The sequence below is a fragment of the Puma concolor genome, chromosome C1 (genome assembly GCF_028749965.1).
Source record: "Puma concolor isolate L17-30 chromosome C1, mPumCon1.1.hap2, whole genome shotgun sequence".
Taxonomy (NCBI): Eukaryota; Metazoa; Chordata; class Mammalia; order Carnivora; family Felidae; genus Puma; species Puma concolor.
The window spans coordinates 25,135,358-25,153,188 of record NC_141674.1 but is presented as its reverse complement, the minus strand read 5'-3'; the positions used below and the strand labels follow the sequence as shown (position 1 = coordinate 25,153,188).

Sequence of the window (17,831 nt, the reverse complement as noted above, 5' to 3'; positions counted from 1 at the left end):
ACTATAGTGAACCCCAGGGGACTGGTTTGTTTTGCTGAGGTCTGGCACTTCTCCCAAGGATAAAGGATGGGTGGAGGGATTGCCAGTCTCCACCCCGGACTGACGTCTCAGAGAGGGGAAAAGGTGTTGCTAGGCCCCCTTCTAGGTCTGTCTGTGGTCTGAAGGCTGTTACTCCTGCCAGCCGTCTCCTCAGGGAGGGTGGGAAGGAGGCTTGGAAGACAGAACCTCTGTTTATGAGGAGATGGGAGACCCTGGAGGTGGACCCCAGCCTGTCCTTTGGAGTATAAAAAGCTTCTGAGAATCAGGCCACGCCCTATGCCAATAAGAATACCAGGCCCCGCCCCTAGCCCTGCCCCTGAGATGTGGAACCCAGCACTCAGTTATCAGGCCCCACCCCCGCCTAGTCCCGCCTCTACTGCCAGCACTGCCCAATGAACAGCAGGCCCCGCCCCTAGGCCCACCCAATGAGTGGCGGGCCTTGCCCTCACCCAGTCCCCTGGGCTTCCAAGCTGAGGCTCCACGCCCAAGGAGCTGGCACTCTACGCAGTCAGGATTTCCTCTGCACTGCAGGCTCATCTTTGTGGGCCCAATCTCAGAACCACTGAGAGCCCACTTGGCTGCCTCCTGGAGCGCCCTCCCCACTCATCGGTGGCACTAGAAGTGGCCCACGTTGCCCCACATTAGGCTTTAGAGTCTGGGGCTGAGCCCTCCATCTGGTGTGCTAGTGTCTCCGCCCCTCCCCCGCCCGGTCGCACGGTCCTTCTGCCCTGAGCTACAGTTCCTGCCTGTTGCTGACCTCCTAGATATCCTGAGCACCACAGGCTCCCGCGTGGCACTCAGAACTGCCGCTGCCCACACCTTGGCTTTGTGCGTGCTCTAACCCTTCCTCTGTACACGCCTGAGTGTGACCCGCATTCCACAGCCGGGAGGAGTGGCCCATCTGTGTCTAATTAGATTTTTCTTTCCCTTGCCTCCCTTCACACATAACTTCCTACACCTCCCTCCACCTCTCACCTCCTGACCCCACTGTGGGAATTCCTACATTCCATGTGGCAGGAGCCTCTGGTTCTGACAGGCTGCCCTGTGACCGCTCAGACCACAGGGTAAAACATATGTCCACCGATCCAGTGTCTTCCTTCCCCTGACTCCCCCTCTTCCATGGCCCTGGATAGAGAATTGTGATTCCATTGACTGACCCCTCTATTCACAGGGCTAATTGTTTCCATGCATCCCTCTGAGTTCAAAGAACAGGAAAGGAGAATGTAAAATGCAAAACTAAATTTACTCCTAACAGAGCTCGTGGAAAGAGCTTGATGTAAGTCAACGGTCAGCTTTGTTAGTGGCCTTGTGAACGGGAGCACCAGTTCAGAAACTGGCTGTTGCTCCCTGTTGGTGACAGTTGCCACCACTGAGGCGTTTTATTTCTGTGCATGCGTGCAGCCAACAGAGGTGATAGAAGGAGGGGGTAAGGCTCCAGCCAAGTGTAGTCATGCTCCTGCTTCACCAGATAACAAAACCGCCAGAGAGCAGGATGAAGAAATTGTTCGCTCCTGGGTACCGGCGGCAGGATTCCTTTTCCTCACCCTTCCTCGCCTCTGTCTTGCTCTGGCCTGGAAATGGTCATTCAGGCTCAGGAAGGCCACTTCCAGGTTCTCCATCTTCTGGTTGGGCTTCAGCTCCGTCACGGAGGAGAGAGTAAATAGAACCCTTGACATGAGAGTTCATGAGACTCTGAGAGCCAGACCTGCTAAGCCAGTGTGGCCAGCCCAGAACAGGATAACCCAGCCTGTGCCACCTGTCCAAGAGAACACAAGCAAGGGTCAGTTTAATTTGGTGAGCCTTTCTGGAAACGCTCACCATGCCTGTCTCTGTGCTGGGCACCGGGCGCACAAGGGACAGCCTATCTGTGTGGTACACAGCCCTTACCTTCCTGGTGCAAATGGTGCAAAAAGATGTGGGCACAGAAGACAATACCCCTTATATAACCAGAACACAAAATTAAGGAATTTCAGAAGAAAGAGCAACCAGGGAGCAACCACCTTCCTGTGGGCAACCAGGAAGGCTTCTCACAAGATGGGCCCTGGAGTTGAGCCTCATGCAGAGGTGATTACAACAAGCAGGGAGGAGGCAGTGGAGGGGCAGTCTGGGTGAAGGTGTTGGGGCTGCGTGTGGTGGAAGTGACCTGTGACAGGTAGAGCTGGGGCTGGATTGCACATGACCTTGCTTAGTCCTCGCCCTGCCTTTGAGTGCTGGGTGACCTGAGATTAGTCACCTTTCCTCCCTGGGTCTCATTTTCCCCATCTGTCAAGTGGAAGAGTCAGCCTAGAATCCATGGTTTTCCGCTTTTTCAGACCTGTCACCTACATTTCATAACAAATAGTTTGCAATGTCTCAAAGGTAATAATAACCTTTCCACAACTGCACTATGTATATAAACTTGAAAAACTGTATATATACAGGTATGTATATACATACTGTGATGACAATGTAAAGGAAAAATAGAAGGAAATGATTTATAATAAAATATTGTGTATGCCGATCTGTACATGCTCACTCACAGCCACAGTGGAAAACATAATGAAGCAGTCAGGTGCTCACACCGTAGATGAAACACGACTGTGCCTCACATATGGTCCACAACAGGTAGGTTATATGAGTCAGTGGCGTTTTTCTCAGACATATACTTTCCCGAAAAGTGAACAATTCTGAGCAAAGTTCCAAACAAACCAAGTTCAGTCTCCCCTCAGTTTACATGGTAGTAATACTCAGTCTGTTAAAACTGTACAAAATGATTTCCTTCCTGGGGTACTTGGGTGGCTCAGTCGGTTAAGCATCCAACTTCAGTTCGGGTCATGATCTCCTGGCTTGTGGGTTCAAGTCCCCCGGTAGGGCTCTGTGCTGACAGCTCAGAGCCTGTAGCCTGCTTCGGATTCTGGGTCTCTGTCTCTCTCTGCCCCTTCCCTGCTCACGTTCTCTCTCTCTCTCTTTCTCTCTCTCTTTCTCTATCAAAAATAAACATAAAAACTTTAAAAAAAGATTTCCTGTTTATACATAAAAGGGAGTTAAGTTGTAATTTTAGGTCATTATAAAAATGATTTTTCATCCACATGATTGTCTGCTTGAGCATTTGAAAATTTATGGGTGGCAAAGGGGTCGTGGGACTTCCCTGTGCATTTCATTCAGGGCATTTAAAAAAATTTTTTTTTAATTTTTTTAATGTTTCTTTTTGAGAGAGAGACAGAATGCAAGCTGGAGAGGGGCAGAGAGAGAGAGAGACAGAATCCAAAGCAGGCTCCAGGCTCTAAGCTGTCAGCACAGAGCCCGACCCGGGGTTCAAACTCACAAGCTGTGAGATCCTGACCTGAGCTGGAGTCGGTTGCTTAACAGGCGCCCCTCATTCAGGGCATTTAGATGCATGGATCCCACCTACTGAGAAAACCCACACCCCACCCCACAGATTTCCTCATCCCCCAGTCCCAGGGTGATTACCAGCACCTGGGATAATCTTTAAGCTCTCTCAGTTCTGAAGTTCCCTAATTCTGGATTTCATTATGGTTTACTCAACAAACTTTTGTGGGGTGCCCACTATGTCCTTGCCCCAGGCATTGGCAACGAACAAGCAGCCACAGCTTCTGCTCCCCTGCAGCCAGGCTTAAATCTGGAAGGACTTCAGCTATCGCGCTTCCATTTTACAGAGGAGGAAGCTGAGGACCAGAGAGGGCAGGCATCACATGTGTTCAGCATCACACAGCCTCCTGGGCACCAACCAGAACCTGGCCCTCGGGGAGACACCACAGAGTGGATCCCCAACCTTCTCTCCACTTATCTTTCCTCCCTCCTCCGCCCCCTGCAGTGCCCGCCGCCCTGACCCTGGACCCGGGCACTGCCCACCAGCGCCTGATCCTGTCCGACGACTGCACCATCGTGGCCTATGGCAACCTGCACCCACAGCCGCTGCAGGACTCGCCAAAGCGCTTCGACGTGGAGGTGTCGGTGCTGGGCTCCGAGGCCTTCAGCAGCGGCGTCCACTACTGGGAGGTGGTGGTGGCGGAGAAGACCCAGTGGGTGATCGGGCTGGCCCACGAGGCTGCCAGCCGCAAGGGCAGCATCCAGATCCAGCCCAGCCGCGGCTTCTACTGCATCGTCATGCATGATGGCAACCAGTACAGCGCCTGCACCGAGCCCTGGACGCGGCTCAACGTCCGCGACAAGCTCGACAAGGTGGGCGTGTTCCTGGACTACGACCAAGGCCTGCTCATCTTCTACAACGCCGACGACATGTCCTGGCTCTACACGTTCCGCGAGAAGTTCCCGGGCAAGCTCTGCTCCTACTTCAGCCCGGGGCAGAGCCACGCCAACGGCAAGAACGTGCAACCATTGAGGATCAACACGGTCCGCATCTAGGATGGCACAGGGAGCCCACAGGGGCCACCTGGGCCACGGCCACCAGCAAGAGCTCTGCCCAGGGGACAGAGGCCAGGACTCCGGTCCAGTGTAGCCCCCACACCCCGTGAGGCCTCGGGCTGGGTGTTTACCCTTCAGCCTCCATTTCCCTTCTATATTGGTGGTCATGCTCCATGATTCTTAAACGCCATCAGCATTGATGTCCTGTAGTTCTGACCTTGATGGGGAGGCAGCTTTGGTCCCAGGATGTGACATGGCTTCTCCTCAGGGCGGCCCCTGCCTAGCCCTCATCCCCATCCTCTGGGCAGCGGGGAGGGGGAGCTTCTCCCTGTCTCCCTCCTGCCCACATGCCCTGACCTCAGGATGTGTCAAGAGTGTTGCCGGCAGTTGGCAGCCTGAAAGATACATGAAACCCACTTATGCTTCCAGGTCTAAGACTTGCTCGGCACCCCACCATGGGCCATTTGACCCTTGATCCCAGCCCACAGTGGACACAGGCTGTAGCTGGTCCTAGGGTTCCCGAGAACCACCTCTCCTTCTACCTCTGGACCAAGAGCTTTATGGTTCCTGTTTCTCCCACTGACCTTCAGGTAGAGATGATGCTGTGGCCTGTGGGAGGCACCCGGTCACTGAACCCACGTGTCACGGTCACTGTGCCACCAACCTCCAGCCCACGGGTCTAAAATCAGGATGATGGCACGCGAGGCTGATGCAGAGCCCAGTAGCCCAAAAGCAGCTGCAGGACACGCATCACTGGGTGACGGAGGTCCCCAGAGGCTTAAATAAGGGTCCAAACTGGCCTCTGTGACCAGGCTTAGGGTGTGGGGAGGCTGAGGGGAACAGTTGTCTCAGGCGAGCACTGGGACAGGCTGCTGGCTGGGACTTCCCATCAGGCTTGGCGTCTGTCTCAGTTAGGATCCTGTTGCAGAAAACAAGAGCTGCTTTAGCTAGTTTAATTTGACAGCATTTATTATCACATCCCTGATTTGCAAAATCATTGGAAGGGCTGAAGGAGCAGACTCCTTGCTGAATTTCCAGGAACAACTTGCGGCTCCCACCTGCAGGAAGCCATTGCATCAGGAAGCTGCTGACCGCAGAACTGTGTTCCCTCCACTACTGGACAGGCCGGCAAATAGGTGTCCTGAGGCCTGCCTCTGTCCCACTCAGTTTAGTTCTCAAATCCAAATCTCTGTGAGGGATACTGTTGGGGAAACATAAATCAGATCCAGAACTTTGGCGGCAAGGGTGCCTGGGAAACGTAGTTTTCTTTCTTCTCACTGCAGCCATGCAAAAAGGCCCGGAAGGATGTTTAGGTGTTGAACAAGCCCATCCACAGTTTTTGTCACTGGAGTTCACCTCCAGGCCTTGGCTTTGAAGCAGCAGAGCCTCCACGTGTCCTGCTCCATGGCCCTGTCCCTGCCCGAGGGCAAGAGCCCAAGAGGTGGATCTATCCGCAGCACTGGCCGAATGTCTCAAGCCTTCACTTCGCTCTCTAGTCCTGGAGCCTAGATTCTGAGCTTGTGGGGTCCCTGACCACCCTCATCCCAAAGGAGCCAGACCAGCTGAACTTGGGGGGCTCCCACCTCACAACTGCTGCCCATTGGGGTCCCCCATGAGCGGGAGGAATCCTCATTCTCACCTCACCCCTTCATCTACCAGAAGCTGGGCCACCCCCCAGCAGTATTTTTATTTTAAATGTTTCCCATTTTGTGAGTTATGATGAATTTGTATTAAATTAAAGTTACAGAATGTCAGTGGTCAGTGCTATTCATTTTGACAAAGGCCTGCCTTTTCTGTCCCAGGTGGTATTCATGTATTAACATGGCTAATCCACAAAGCAAACCTACTGGGTATGTAATATTATGCCCACTTTACAGAGGTGGAAAATGAGGTTCAGAGAGAAGACATGACTTGCCCACAGTCCCAAGTCCGTGCTGGGAAGCAGTGGAACTTGGATTAGAATGGAGTTCTAAAGCCAGCATTCACATCACAACTTACTTGTCAGGGAAGACTGGCAGTCTGCCTGGAGGAGGGGGTCATGGCAGCCTTGAGAGCAGAGGGGAGCTCATGAGACAGTGCCATGGTCTCTTGAATTCTATAAGAGTGCCTGGCCTTGAATCCGAGCTCCATTGCTGTGTGACTTTAGAGAAATGGCTTAGCCTCTCTAGGCCTCAGTTTTTCCACAGAGAAAATGAGGGTAATAACACCCATCTCATATGATTTATTGGTAAGCTGCTAAATGCAGTGCACTTAGGGAGGTCCTGCCTCCCACTCTACCTGTCTCCAGGAGTCAGTGCCCTAAGACACCTGACCTTAAGGAGTCTATCTTCCTCCTTCCTCCTTATGCCTCCTTATGTGTGGAGCGTGGGACTACCTAAGCCAGAAATGTCCCCAGGTCTGCTGTGTACAGGGAGGTCCATCCTACCTCTGGCTCATGGGGAAGGAGTCTGACCAGGAGTCAGGCAGGGCCCTGCATATGGACAGATGAGCTGTGTACACTCTAAGTGGCAAAGCCCTGGGCCCCCCACAGCTGAGGAACAGGAGTCCTGAGCCTAGTCTTAGTTCTGTGCTGACTCATTTTGTACCCTGAAGGCCCTTTCCTCAGTCTCCTCCCCTGCAGATGAAGGGGGTTACACTGGATGCTCCCTGAGGCTCCAGATGGATCTTCGCCTATACCTGGAGCTGGAGAGAGAGGAGAAGGAACCACCCCAGTTGTTGAATTGCTTGGAGTTCTAGAAAAAGGGCCATGAACAAGGATTGGGGGGATTGGCAGGAGCAGAAGGAAAGGTCTCTGATCGGCTGATGGAGAGCACCCAGTTTGGGGGGAGGTGATTTTGAGACTAAAGTATCCCCAACCCGCCTGCCCCACTGGCTGCCCCAAAGCCATGTCCCTCCATCTTTGCTCAGTGCATCTGTCTTCTGGGGAGGCAGTACCCCCTCCACAGTCCTTCTTACCCTTCCCCTACTCAGTCTCGGCACAAGGTCCAAGAAGTGGTGGCCACTTCCCGGTATTTACTCTCCATTTCCTAGTGTCTGGGAGTAACTGTAGGGAGCTAATTTGCACACCTAACTTGGGACTCTGGGAAATCAGTGCATCTCCCTGGCTCCATACCATTGTGCATTTGTGCAATTGTGAGTCAAGCCTCAACTTCAAGACAAGGCTCATGTGTCTCTCAGGGTCCAAAGAATTCATGAATGAGGAATCTGGAGTTGTCAAGCTGAATGTTACCAGGAATCCCCCATTTAACACAGGCAAGCAAAGAGGGGAGGCAAAGGCATCTCAGCATTGGGGAGGAAGGAGGGATCAACAAAGGTCTTACCCAGAGCAGGAGAGAACTGATAGGAGGACAGTATTCCTATCTGATCCCAGGCAAAGTTCTGGTACTTATCTAATATCAAGACAAGCCCATGAGGTTGGTATCATTATCTGAGTGTTTGGTGGAGAAACATTACCTCCCAGGGGATCCACAGCCAGTACTCAACAGAGCTGGAAACAGACCCAGGCCCATCCAAAGCTAAAGCCAAACTCTTCTCTGGACCTCCTGGGAAATGCTTCTCAACTTTGAGGACCACTTCAGTGACAGTCAGGGGACACCAAAACTGTGATCTCCCTTGGGGTTCAAAGCGGGACTTTAACCCTGGCTCCATTCCATTGTGCATTTGTGCAATTGTGAGTCAAGCCTCAACTTCAAACCAAGCCTCATGTGTCTCTCAGGGCCAGGGGTAGACTCAAGAAGGCACTAGGTGACCCTAAGCAGGTCCTTCTCTCTCTCCTTGGGCCTCAGTTTCCCCATCTCTATTGGGGAGGGACTAGGAATCTAGTTAATTGATTGCCAAGGTTCTGGCTCTGATTGGCTAGGGTTCTGTAAGCCTAATGCAGGGTTTGTCCTAGTCAGAACCTAACAAGGCCATTCGCTCTGGGTCTTTCTCTCTGGGGTGGCAGCAGGAACAGAAAACAACAGAGATGACGTCTCTTGGCAGCACAGAGCTCAGCCAGAGAGGTCGTCCCCGGAGGCTGACAGCTCACACCTGGGCAGCATTCCCGGCTTCCTCTCTCTGTTCACCATCCCCAAACACTTCACTAGGAGGTCAGCTGCAAAGGGCCATGTCACAGGCTTAAATGAAGGGGGCTTGGAGAGGAGTGGGGTTGGTTGGGGGGTGGGGGGTGGGGGGAGTAGTGGGTGCTGGCCAAGGTGCTGAATCATCATTATTGCCCACCCGGGAGTGGGTTATTTCTCCTTCCTCTGGGACACCCACGATTCTACTCTGTCTCCCTGGGAATCCTGACCCACCCTTGAAGAAAGGGTGATGGGAAACAGAGTAGAAACAGAGATAGAAAGAAAGAGAGATGCAGTAAGGAGGCATAGCCTCCAAAAAAAAAAAAAAAAATAGCAGGAAAGGATACTTCTATTTTGAAATGTGTTCATTTCCTTTGTTTTTCCTTTTATCTGGATGAAATGACAGTATGTTTGTTTTTGTTTTACACTGGGTACAGAATAAAAGTCTTTTATCTTCTTTCACAAATTTGACAGTTCTATTATATTTCTGACTATTTCAGAATGCCCCCCACTCACCCCGGGAATTAGATGAAGTATGGGAAGGATTGCCACTTTGGACCAGAGGCCTAGGGGCTTCCTACTTTGATGTCATGACAAGGGGGACCTTTCAAGAGGCTGGATCCAGGGGCACAAAGCCCAATTCCTGTTGAGTTCCCCAAAACTGTGGTCCTGAGTGTGATCAAGCCTGAATGCCAATGGGGCCTGGGGGATCCTGAGGCCCAGAGAGGGTTGATTCCTAGCTCAAAGGCATATAGCACATGGCAGAGCCAAGACCTGATGTCCTGGTTCCCAATCAGTACACAGGAGAGGAAGAGCAGCCAGCTGAGAAGGCCCCACCTAGGCAAGGAAAGGAGCACAGAGGACCAGCTGAAAGGGGGCTGGAGCAGGGCTGAAGAGGGAGGCGCTCAGAGAAGGATCTCATGTCTAAGGTCAGCAGGGGTGGAGGGGTACCCTCAGTCAGCACCTGCACCCCTCAGAGAGGAGGAGAGAACAAAGGGGTCACAGGGTTGGGAAGTCCTCTCTGCGATGGAGACAACCCAACTGAACATGTCAGTAAGCATCACAGGATGGCTGCTGAGAGACCACTGACATCAACTTTACAGAGAAGAAAACTATGACCCAAATGAGAAGACACCAGCCTGTGGGCCATAGCCAGGCCTGGCCCAGGCCTCCTGCCTCCCCGCCATGTGCTCTTTCCACACAACCTTCAATCTCCCCTCAGTGGATTCTGGTGCCTCCTCCCACCCCTGGGGAACCCGGAGCCTGAGCAGAAGGAACAAGGGAGTGGCCATGGCCCCCACAGCCCTGGGCACCAGAAGCGGAGTGCCTTTCTCTGTCCTTTTCCCCAAGAACAAGGGACAGTTAGCCTGGACCCTAATCCCCTTCCCCAGGGCAAAGCCAGTTGGTGCCTGCCTACACCTGGGACCTCCTTTGCTGGCAACACAGTCTGGAGCCAGAATCAGCCACAGTAGGAACAAAGTCACCTGGGTAGCTGCTGGACCCACAGGGAGTTCCAAGTAAGTGAGGACATCAGGGGCGATAGCCCAAGGGAGTCCCCTGATTCCATGGCACGAGAGTTAGCCCTGGGACTTTGGTGATTTAGAGGTTTTGGAATTTTTTTCCTAGGGAAGGGACTTTTGCCCCCTCACACCCTGTAGGCTGAGCCGCTGGGCCTGCTTCCTCTGTCTACCACAAACCCCAGGCAGAAGCCCCTCCCTCACCAAACTGCCAGATCTACAAACCAGGAATGAGGTCCTGGGGCCCAGCAGCAATGTTCTTGCCACGGGGAGAAGGGAGATGCAGATAAGGGCTCCAGGAGGTCCCAGAAAAAGCAGAACTGGCTGGACATGTGTGCATCTCACAGGTGTGGAATGCAGGGTCGAGACCTGGGAGAGCCTTGCTAAACCAGGAGTGGACTCTGGCTCCATCCCTGACTCTCCAGTGACCCTGGACAGTCCCCTTCATCTCCACCTTAAGAGTGTTCATTCTTCATTGGTTCCACAAAAGGGATGGGTAGCCCTGGGTGATGGGGCAAACTCGAGTTCTAAGGTTCCAGCCTGAGGCTGTCTCGGGGAAATTGCCCCACATTGCCCACCCCTTCACCCTCCCTCTTCCTCTGTCACGCTCCTTCCTCCATCAAAACACACCCTCCTGTGCTCCTCAGGATAACCGGCTTATGGTTCGAGATGCTGCCCCCTTCCCATCCTCTGTGCATTCATAATAGAGCCACTCCTGAAAGAGTAGCCAGAGGTGGGATTTCAGGGACCACACCAAGCAGGTAGGCAAAAGTTTATAGGGACAGTAGAAAGAAAGAGGGGGCTTTCTTAAAATGACTCTATTCGGGCAGCACGAGAGCAGCTGTTACTGGATGGGCACAGAGCTGGCTAGCAGTGGCAGTGGCCCCCGTGTACCTGGCCAATGCAAGCGCTGCTTTTGGCCCAGCCTTCAGGCATCACTCCCTGTCCCCAACACCCCTACACAGGGTGCTGGCCATGACATGGCTTTTCCATTTCCAGGGGCTGCCTGTGGAAGAGAGAAAGACTGCATACTAATGGTGGAAGGAGAACACTCAGAATATTAGGGTCCCAAGTGGAGCATGTTAAGCATGCTTTGGTCCTTAACACCTCTGCTTCTGTCACACTCATCCCCCTGCCTGGAATGCCCTTTCCCTCCTTTTTCTTCCTGTGGAAATCGTATTCGTCCTTCATCCACCCAAGGTGCAGCTCTCCCAGGCTTTCAGACCTAGAAGAACTCAATCTCCCACCATCACGAACATCTTGAGGCAGGGATCACATACCCCAGCTCTGCCCACTGGGTGCAGAGACAGGCTCAAGAAATGCTTGCTGGCCGGAACTGGCTAGTGCCAAAGCTGGATCTTGAAGCCACCCCAGCTCCAAGTTGGGGGGCAATCTTAGAGACCAGAGAAATCTCCTCCCTAAAGATGCTCGGATGGAAACTGAGCCCACAGGGTGAGCCCACTGTCCCGCCCCCCATCCCAGCCAGATTCCACACTGGGAGAACCAGAGAGAGCCAGCAAAGACCAGGAATGTTGTTTGATTGTTTGCCTTTTTAAAAAATTACAAAATAACTTACCCTCATTGTTTAACAATTCAAATAAATGAAAGACTATAAAGCAGAAAACTCCCTCATCTGGCTCCCAGAAATCAACAGCTGTTAACAGTTTGATTCAGGTCCTTCCAGGCATTTTTGCTTATGCATAAACAAAACTAGAGCTTTCTTTTACGAAAATATGATCATTCTTCATGTTTCTGTGTGTTCTGTGGAGTAAATTCCTACAAATGGAATTGCTGGTCAAAGGCTTGCTCATTTAAAGTATGTCGCTTTCCTGAGTAAATTGTTTATTTTATTTTTATTTTTTTAATGTTTATTTTTTGAGGGGGGAGGGGCAGAATGAGAGGGAGACAAAGAATTCGAAGCAGGCTCCAGGCTCCGGGCTGTCAGCACAGAGCCCAATGCAGGCCTCGAACCCACAAACCACGAGATCATGATCTGAACCGAAGTCAGACGCTCAACCAACTGAGCCACCCAGGCACCCTGAGTAAATCTTTTTCTTATTACGTGCTCATTATAGAAAATTTAGAAAATACAGTCAAGACACAAAAAGGAAAAATCATCCATCAGCCACTGTTCAGAGATAACCACTGATGATGCTTGGGTGATAACATTTGCAGTCTTTTTTCCCATGTGAGTATGTTTATATACAAGAATCAGAACACACTTTCTTATTGCTCCATAGCCTGTTTTCCCCACTTTATAATAGATTGTATTCATTTTTCCAGGTTGTCAAAAGTCTTCTACGCATCAGTTTAACACCAAGAGGGATGTCTGATCTCAGAGCCCCTGGAGGCCTGCTTTTCCTGCCCTCCTTTCTGAGTAGGGAGCCTGTTGCCACAGCTGCTCCAGGATCTAACCTTGGTCTGCCCCTCCTTTTTAGAAAGGGGAATGCCCTGAGCCCCTGCCTACCTCCACCCCTCCTGAGCTGAGGCCCCAACACCCCACTGATGGGCACAGAGCCCCCCTGCAACTGCTCCACGGATACCCTCCTGTGCAGTAAGTAGAACCCCGTTCCTTTCCTCTACCACTTTCTTGAACATTGGGCTCCTCCCATCATGGGGTGGGGAGGGCTCGGGTGGACTTTGAGGCAGAGGAAGGCCTCTAGACTCAAGTGGTGGCATGTGGGATTCAAGAAAAATGTTACTTACCCTTGTACTTCAGCCAGCTCTTTAGCCAGCTTTCCCCCATACTCAAGGGAACAGGGTCAAGCCCATGCTAGGGGTGGTGGGGAGGGAGCTCGGCCACTTGAACATTTTCTGGTTCCTAAAGCAAATACCTAGCTTCCCAGCCCAGGCTCACCCTCTGCCCCAGGAATTTTCCAGCCAAATACTGTGGACTTGAGCGTGATCTTGGGCAAGACCCTTCTCTGCTCCAGGCGGGGGGAGGGTGGTGAGGGTGGGGGTGGATCTCAGTGACCTCACCAACATACCATGTGGTTCCTAAGGCATTTTCCCAACTCTGGAATTCTATAACCCAATTCGAAGCCATGTTTCCAAATGCTCTCTTTTCTCTCCAAGTCCCTGCACACCTTATGATTTATTGAATCTAATTGTGCACCAAGCCTTGTTTGAAGCATTATTAGTATAGTAATTATTATTAGCTGTCATCTCAGTTAATCCTTATGACAAGCCTGAGAGGAGGTACTACTTTTATCCCCATTTTACAGATAAGAACACTAAGTCCAGAGAGTTAAGATGATTTTCCAATTAAGCAGTAGAGTTCAGATTTGAACCCAGGGCTGGGTGACTCCCAAACCCATGCTCCTTGTCAGCTTCCCATCCCCATACCATCCTGCGATATGTGTAGGGATCCGTTTCCTTGCTACAGTTGGGGAAACTGAGGTCAGAGAAGGAAGGTGAATTCCTCAAGGTGACACAGCAAGTTCATGGCAGAGCTTGGTAAGTCCAGCTTACCCCCACCTACTGCCCAGCACTGGCTAGTTTCCAAGAAGGGAAGTTGATGAATCAGAAAAAGCCCTTGAGCTGGAGTCAAAATGCCCAGAACTGAATGGGGGTGCAGTGGCCAGGTGAGGAAGGTCATATTTGGTCAGGCCACACTGGGTCCACCCTCCCTGAGTTCAGTCCAAAGAAGTATTGCTTTGGGCAAGTTCTGAAGAAAGAAAAGGTGGCATTACGTGTGGGGTGGGGATGGTCCAGCCAGAGGACTCCCCTCCTTCTCTACTTTCTTCCAAAACAGCCCCACTGTGCTCTCCACTCTCTCCCTCTCTCTTTCAGTCATTCACCCAACAAACCCCTCGAGGGTGCCTACTAGGTGCTGTCACTGAGATAAGCAATGACAGGTGCATCCCAGGTCTCTATCAAAGAGTCACAGCACATGGGCAGAGGCAAGGCTAGAGAAGAGGCTGCTGGAGAAGCAGAGGTCTGCAGGATAAGAACTGCAGGATGGGCAAAGTGTACCAGGAAGAGGAAACAGCATATGCAAGGTAGCCGGAAATGAGGCTATGTAGCTGAGGGTTGAATGTGACGCAGGGAGGCAGAGCGATGCCGCTGGAAAGGAAAGCAGGGCTGGGCCATGCCACTCTGTGAGATATCTGAGGACACTGTGGAGCCAGGACAAGGTTTTGCTTTATTTTTTTTAATGTTTATTTTTGAGAGAGAGAGCGAGCGAGAGAGAGAGAGAGCACGCGCAAGCATGAGTCGGGGAGGAGCAGAGAGAAGGGGAGACACAGAATCCAAAGCAGGATCCAGGCTCTCGAGCTGTCAGCACAGATTCTGATGGGGTTCGGACCCATGAACCGTGAGATCATGACCTGAGCCGAAGTCACGCTTAACTGACTGAGCCACCCAGGAGCCCCAGCAAGGTTTGAAGCAGGGGAGAAGTGAGGTCATATTTGCATGTGGTAGGGCAAAGCTGGAGGCAGGGAGTCCAAAAAGAAGGCTGAAAGGCTGGTAAGGCTGAAGCACAGGATAGAGAGAAAGACAGGAGTGAGAATTCTCCTGGGAGCACTGGGGGCTGTTTCAGAGCTGTATTGCTCAGCCCCACTCCTTTACTACAAGAGCCCCAGTGAGGACAGGTACAGCAAGCTGGCAGTTCCACGGAACAGGACCCAGAGCCCCCATGCTGTTCCTGGCACCGGCAGAACCCTTAGAGTGTGATTCTTGCAGTCTCGCAAACCGTGGCATCCCTGGGTATGTTTGTTGGCAGGGAGCTCATTAGTTCTGCCACAGCCCATCCCACTACTGGACAATAATAATCAGGAGGACTTTCCTTATGTGGGTCCTCTTGTGTCCCCACTGGTCCTAGCTCCGTCTTCTGTGTCCCCCAGACAAGAATGGCCTCCTTTTCATAGGATGGCCTTTTAAAGATCCAAGGACACCTTCCCATTCTTCAGCTGCATAAACTAAGGCAGTAGTACTGGATTCCTCTGCTGCCTAAGCACCTTAGCGGACGCGAGAAAAGAGGAGTCAGCCCGGGTTTGAATCCTGGCCTTGCCCCTTTCCAGCTGGGTGATCTGAGGCAAGACATTTCACCTCCTTAGCCTCAGTTTTCCTGTCTGAGAAATGGGAATGATACTATCTATCCTTACTCTGAGGGCCAAATGGGTCAATCTAATATTAATACATAGTGAGAGCTAGAATTTGTTGAGGGACTGTCGCGCGCCAGGTGTTGTCTTACTGGGCTGGCCCATTCTTGTTGGGAAACACGTCAACAGCATGAAGACCTGGCAGCATGCAGACCTGGGTTCAAATCCTGCCTCTGCCCCTAACTAACTCAGACAAGCCAACTTCTGCATCTCAGCTTCTCCACCTGGTGGGGGTGGGGGGGGAATATCACGGGCAGCTTGTCAGGTTGGATAAAACAAGGCATATAAAGCACGTGGTGTTATTAACATCGCTTCTCTCCCCTAATAGTCCACAACCGTGTACCAAGTACCATATACTTCTAAGTGTAAACCTCTGGGGGAAAGGAACTATTGGCTCCTTGCCCAAGGCCACTCAGTCTTTGCCTCCAAGTCTATTCTTGTCTCCTCCAGACCTGGGACCCCAATATTCTGTGGGCACAGCTACCGAGGGCAGGGGCACTGCCTGCCCCTGGGAGCAGTCTGCTACCCCTGCCCTGACTTCTCATTCCCTTTGGCCACACGTGGGTGGCTCGCAGGCTGCAGTGATCATTGTCCCAGCCCTGTTCTCCTCATCCACTCTGCTGATCTTCAGCTGCATGTTATGGAAGACATGCTCCCAGTGGTCTTGGGCCGCCCACCCCAGCCCACCGTCCCCGTCAGGGGCCCAGGTAAGCCACTGAAGGGCCAAAAGACTGAGGAGTTTCCATTTCTGTTTTATTCTCAGTCTCCTTGTGCATAACACTCGGGAAAAGCCCTATCAAATCTGCATTGCCCAAAGGTGTGATATATGTGACCCTTAAGAGAAGAAATCCTCTCATGAGAAGAAACCATGTTGTATGGCCTCATAGTCTCCTGTGCCCTTGTCCAGGTTCTGTTGGACATTACTCACAAACCCTCAGGTCAGGAAGCCCATTCTGCAGCCCCTGTAACTGTGGCTCTGGGTGACTATGAGACCAAGGCTGCCCTTGGCCACATGCTTCCCACTATCTCTCTGGGAACCCCCCTTCCCTGGCCTGGGGGGGTCTCCACAGGGAACCTCACCAAGGGCAGGAAGTCCTTCTCCAGGGACTGGATGAGAGCATACCTGATTTCATCCCAACTGGGCACTGGCTTATCAGATTATCCAAGGCTTAGTGTACTTGGAATTTTCCACTTGTCATATCTTAAAACACCCACCTCACCTTTGCTTTCCTGAGGTCATGGAGTTTCTGCTTATTACATGGTTCTTCTGGGGAACATGGCCTAAGCCCCTGACAGGCAAAGCCTGGGTGGCATGGAAATTGCCAGGGCCCTGAACCCCTGTCCAACCTGGAGCCTCTCCTCTATCTTACCCACTGCCTGAGCTCTGGGATTCAGAGGAGCAACAAAAAGAGGGAGTGGGTCTCACACACCTAATACAAAAGCCCAGAATTCTCACCACTGCCCTAAGATCTCAAACATTTGCTCTGTCCGCCAGCCACACATTCACGGCTCCTTCCACCCATCCAATGATACCCAGGTGTGCTGGGTTCTTAATGATAAATGAGATCCAGACTAGTAATCTAGTGCTTGGAACAGAACGATGACAATGAGAAGGCTTGGATGGGGTACAGGAGTTTGTGGAAGCATAGGGAAGAGGCCATTAACCAGACAGGGAAGGAGAGTTAAGGGAATTTCCAAGAAGTGGCATCTGAACCAAGGACTGAAGAATGACTAGCAGCTTGCTGGAAGAAAGGTGGAAGAGGATAGTATAGGAGGCAAAAACGGAAAGTACAGTGTAGGAGTTGGCAAAATATGACCCACTACCTGGTTTTACAAATAAAGTTTTATTGAAACATAGTCATATATCCGTTCACTTATGTATTGTCTCTGATCGCTTTTGCTGTACACAGCAGAGTGGAACAGTTGTAACAGAGATAGTATGGCTTGTAACGCATAAGATACTTACCACCTGGCCCTTAACAGAAAAAGTTTGCTGACTCCTAGAGGTTACAGAACTCAGACTGCCCTTTAGGAATATAAAGGCTGGAGGGTAGAGGGAGGAAATGGAGAGCAAGCAGCTCACAAAGAGTCCTTAATGGATTGACCCAGGAATAGACATACCTGATTTAAACTATCTATTCAGATTCTCTCTTCCTAGGAATTTGAACTGTGGCATATAAGACCCAGAAATAGAGCTGATTCACAATAACGTCTGCGAACCTCTGCTGCTGAGGCCCCAACCTGACTTCACTAGTTACTATCTGTGCTAGCCAAGCTACTTCCTATCTAAGCCTTGGTCTCCTAGCTTGTAAATGGAAATAACTTAAACGGTTGCTATGGTTAGCAAGTCAGGTGCAGTTCTAAGCGCTTTAAATGATCATTAATTTAATCCTTAGAACAACGGTATGAGGTAAGGACAATTATGCCATTTCACAGACGCAGAAACTGTGGCACAAAATGTGAACCTGCCCCAGGAAACAGGCAAGAACAGACAGAACCAGGATTACAACACAGGCAGCGAGGGGTCGGAACCTGTCAAAGTAACTTGACAGGCTTGCGCGGATGAAATGAAATAAAGCGAGCGAGGGGCGAGGGCGGGGCATGGCACACAGTAAGCACTCTATTCTTTCAAAATGTAAAATCACTTTGGCCTCCAGCTCAAGATTTCGTTCAAAGCCCGTTTTTCTGCGTGAACTCATCACGTGTCTCTCTCGGGTACGAAACGGACAGGCATAGAGGAAATTTGAAGA

At 51.5% G+C, this 17,831-nt stretch overlaps 1 protein-coding gene and 1 long non-coding RNA gene across 4 annotated transcripts in view; one reads left to right on the top strand and one right to left on the bottom strand.

Moving 5' to 3' along the window:
• TRIM62 (tripartite motif containing 62) overlaps nt 1-6,158 on the top strand; it is a 31,562-nt gene extending 25,404 nt beyond the window's left edge. For all 3 annotated transcript variants that reach the window (XM_086716369.1, XM_025935339.2, XM_025935340.2), the window contains one exon: nt 3,854-6,158. In XM_086716369.1, the coding sequence (XP_086572495.1) occupies nt 3,854-4,404 (551 nt within the window). In that variant the 3' untranslated portion in view covers nt 4,405-6,158. The remainder of the gene's footprint in view (nt 1-3,853) is intronic.
• Nucleotides 1,264-5,071, bottom strand: LOC147577905 (uncharacterized). Its single transcript, XR_015254593.1, has 2 exons — nt 4,989-5,071; nt 1,264-1,795 (listed from the first exon to the last, which is right to left on the bottom strand). It is a non-coding gene; the product is annotated as an uncharacterized LOC147577905 (long non-coding RNA).
• Nucleotides 6,159-17,831: the final 11,673 nt, after the last annotated feature.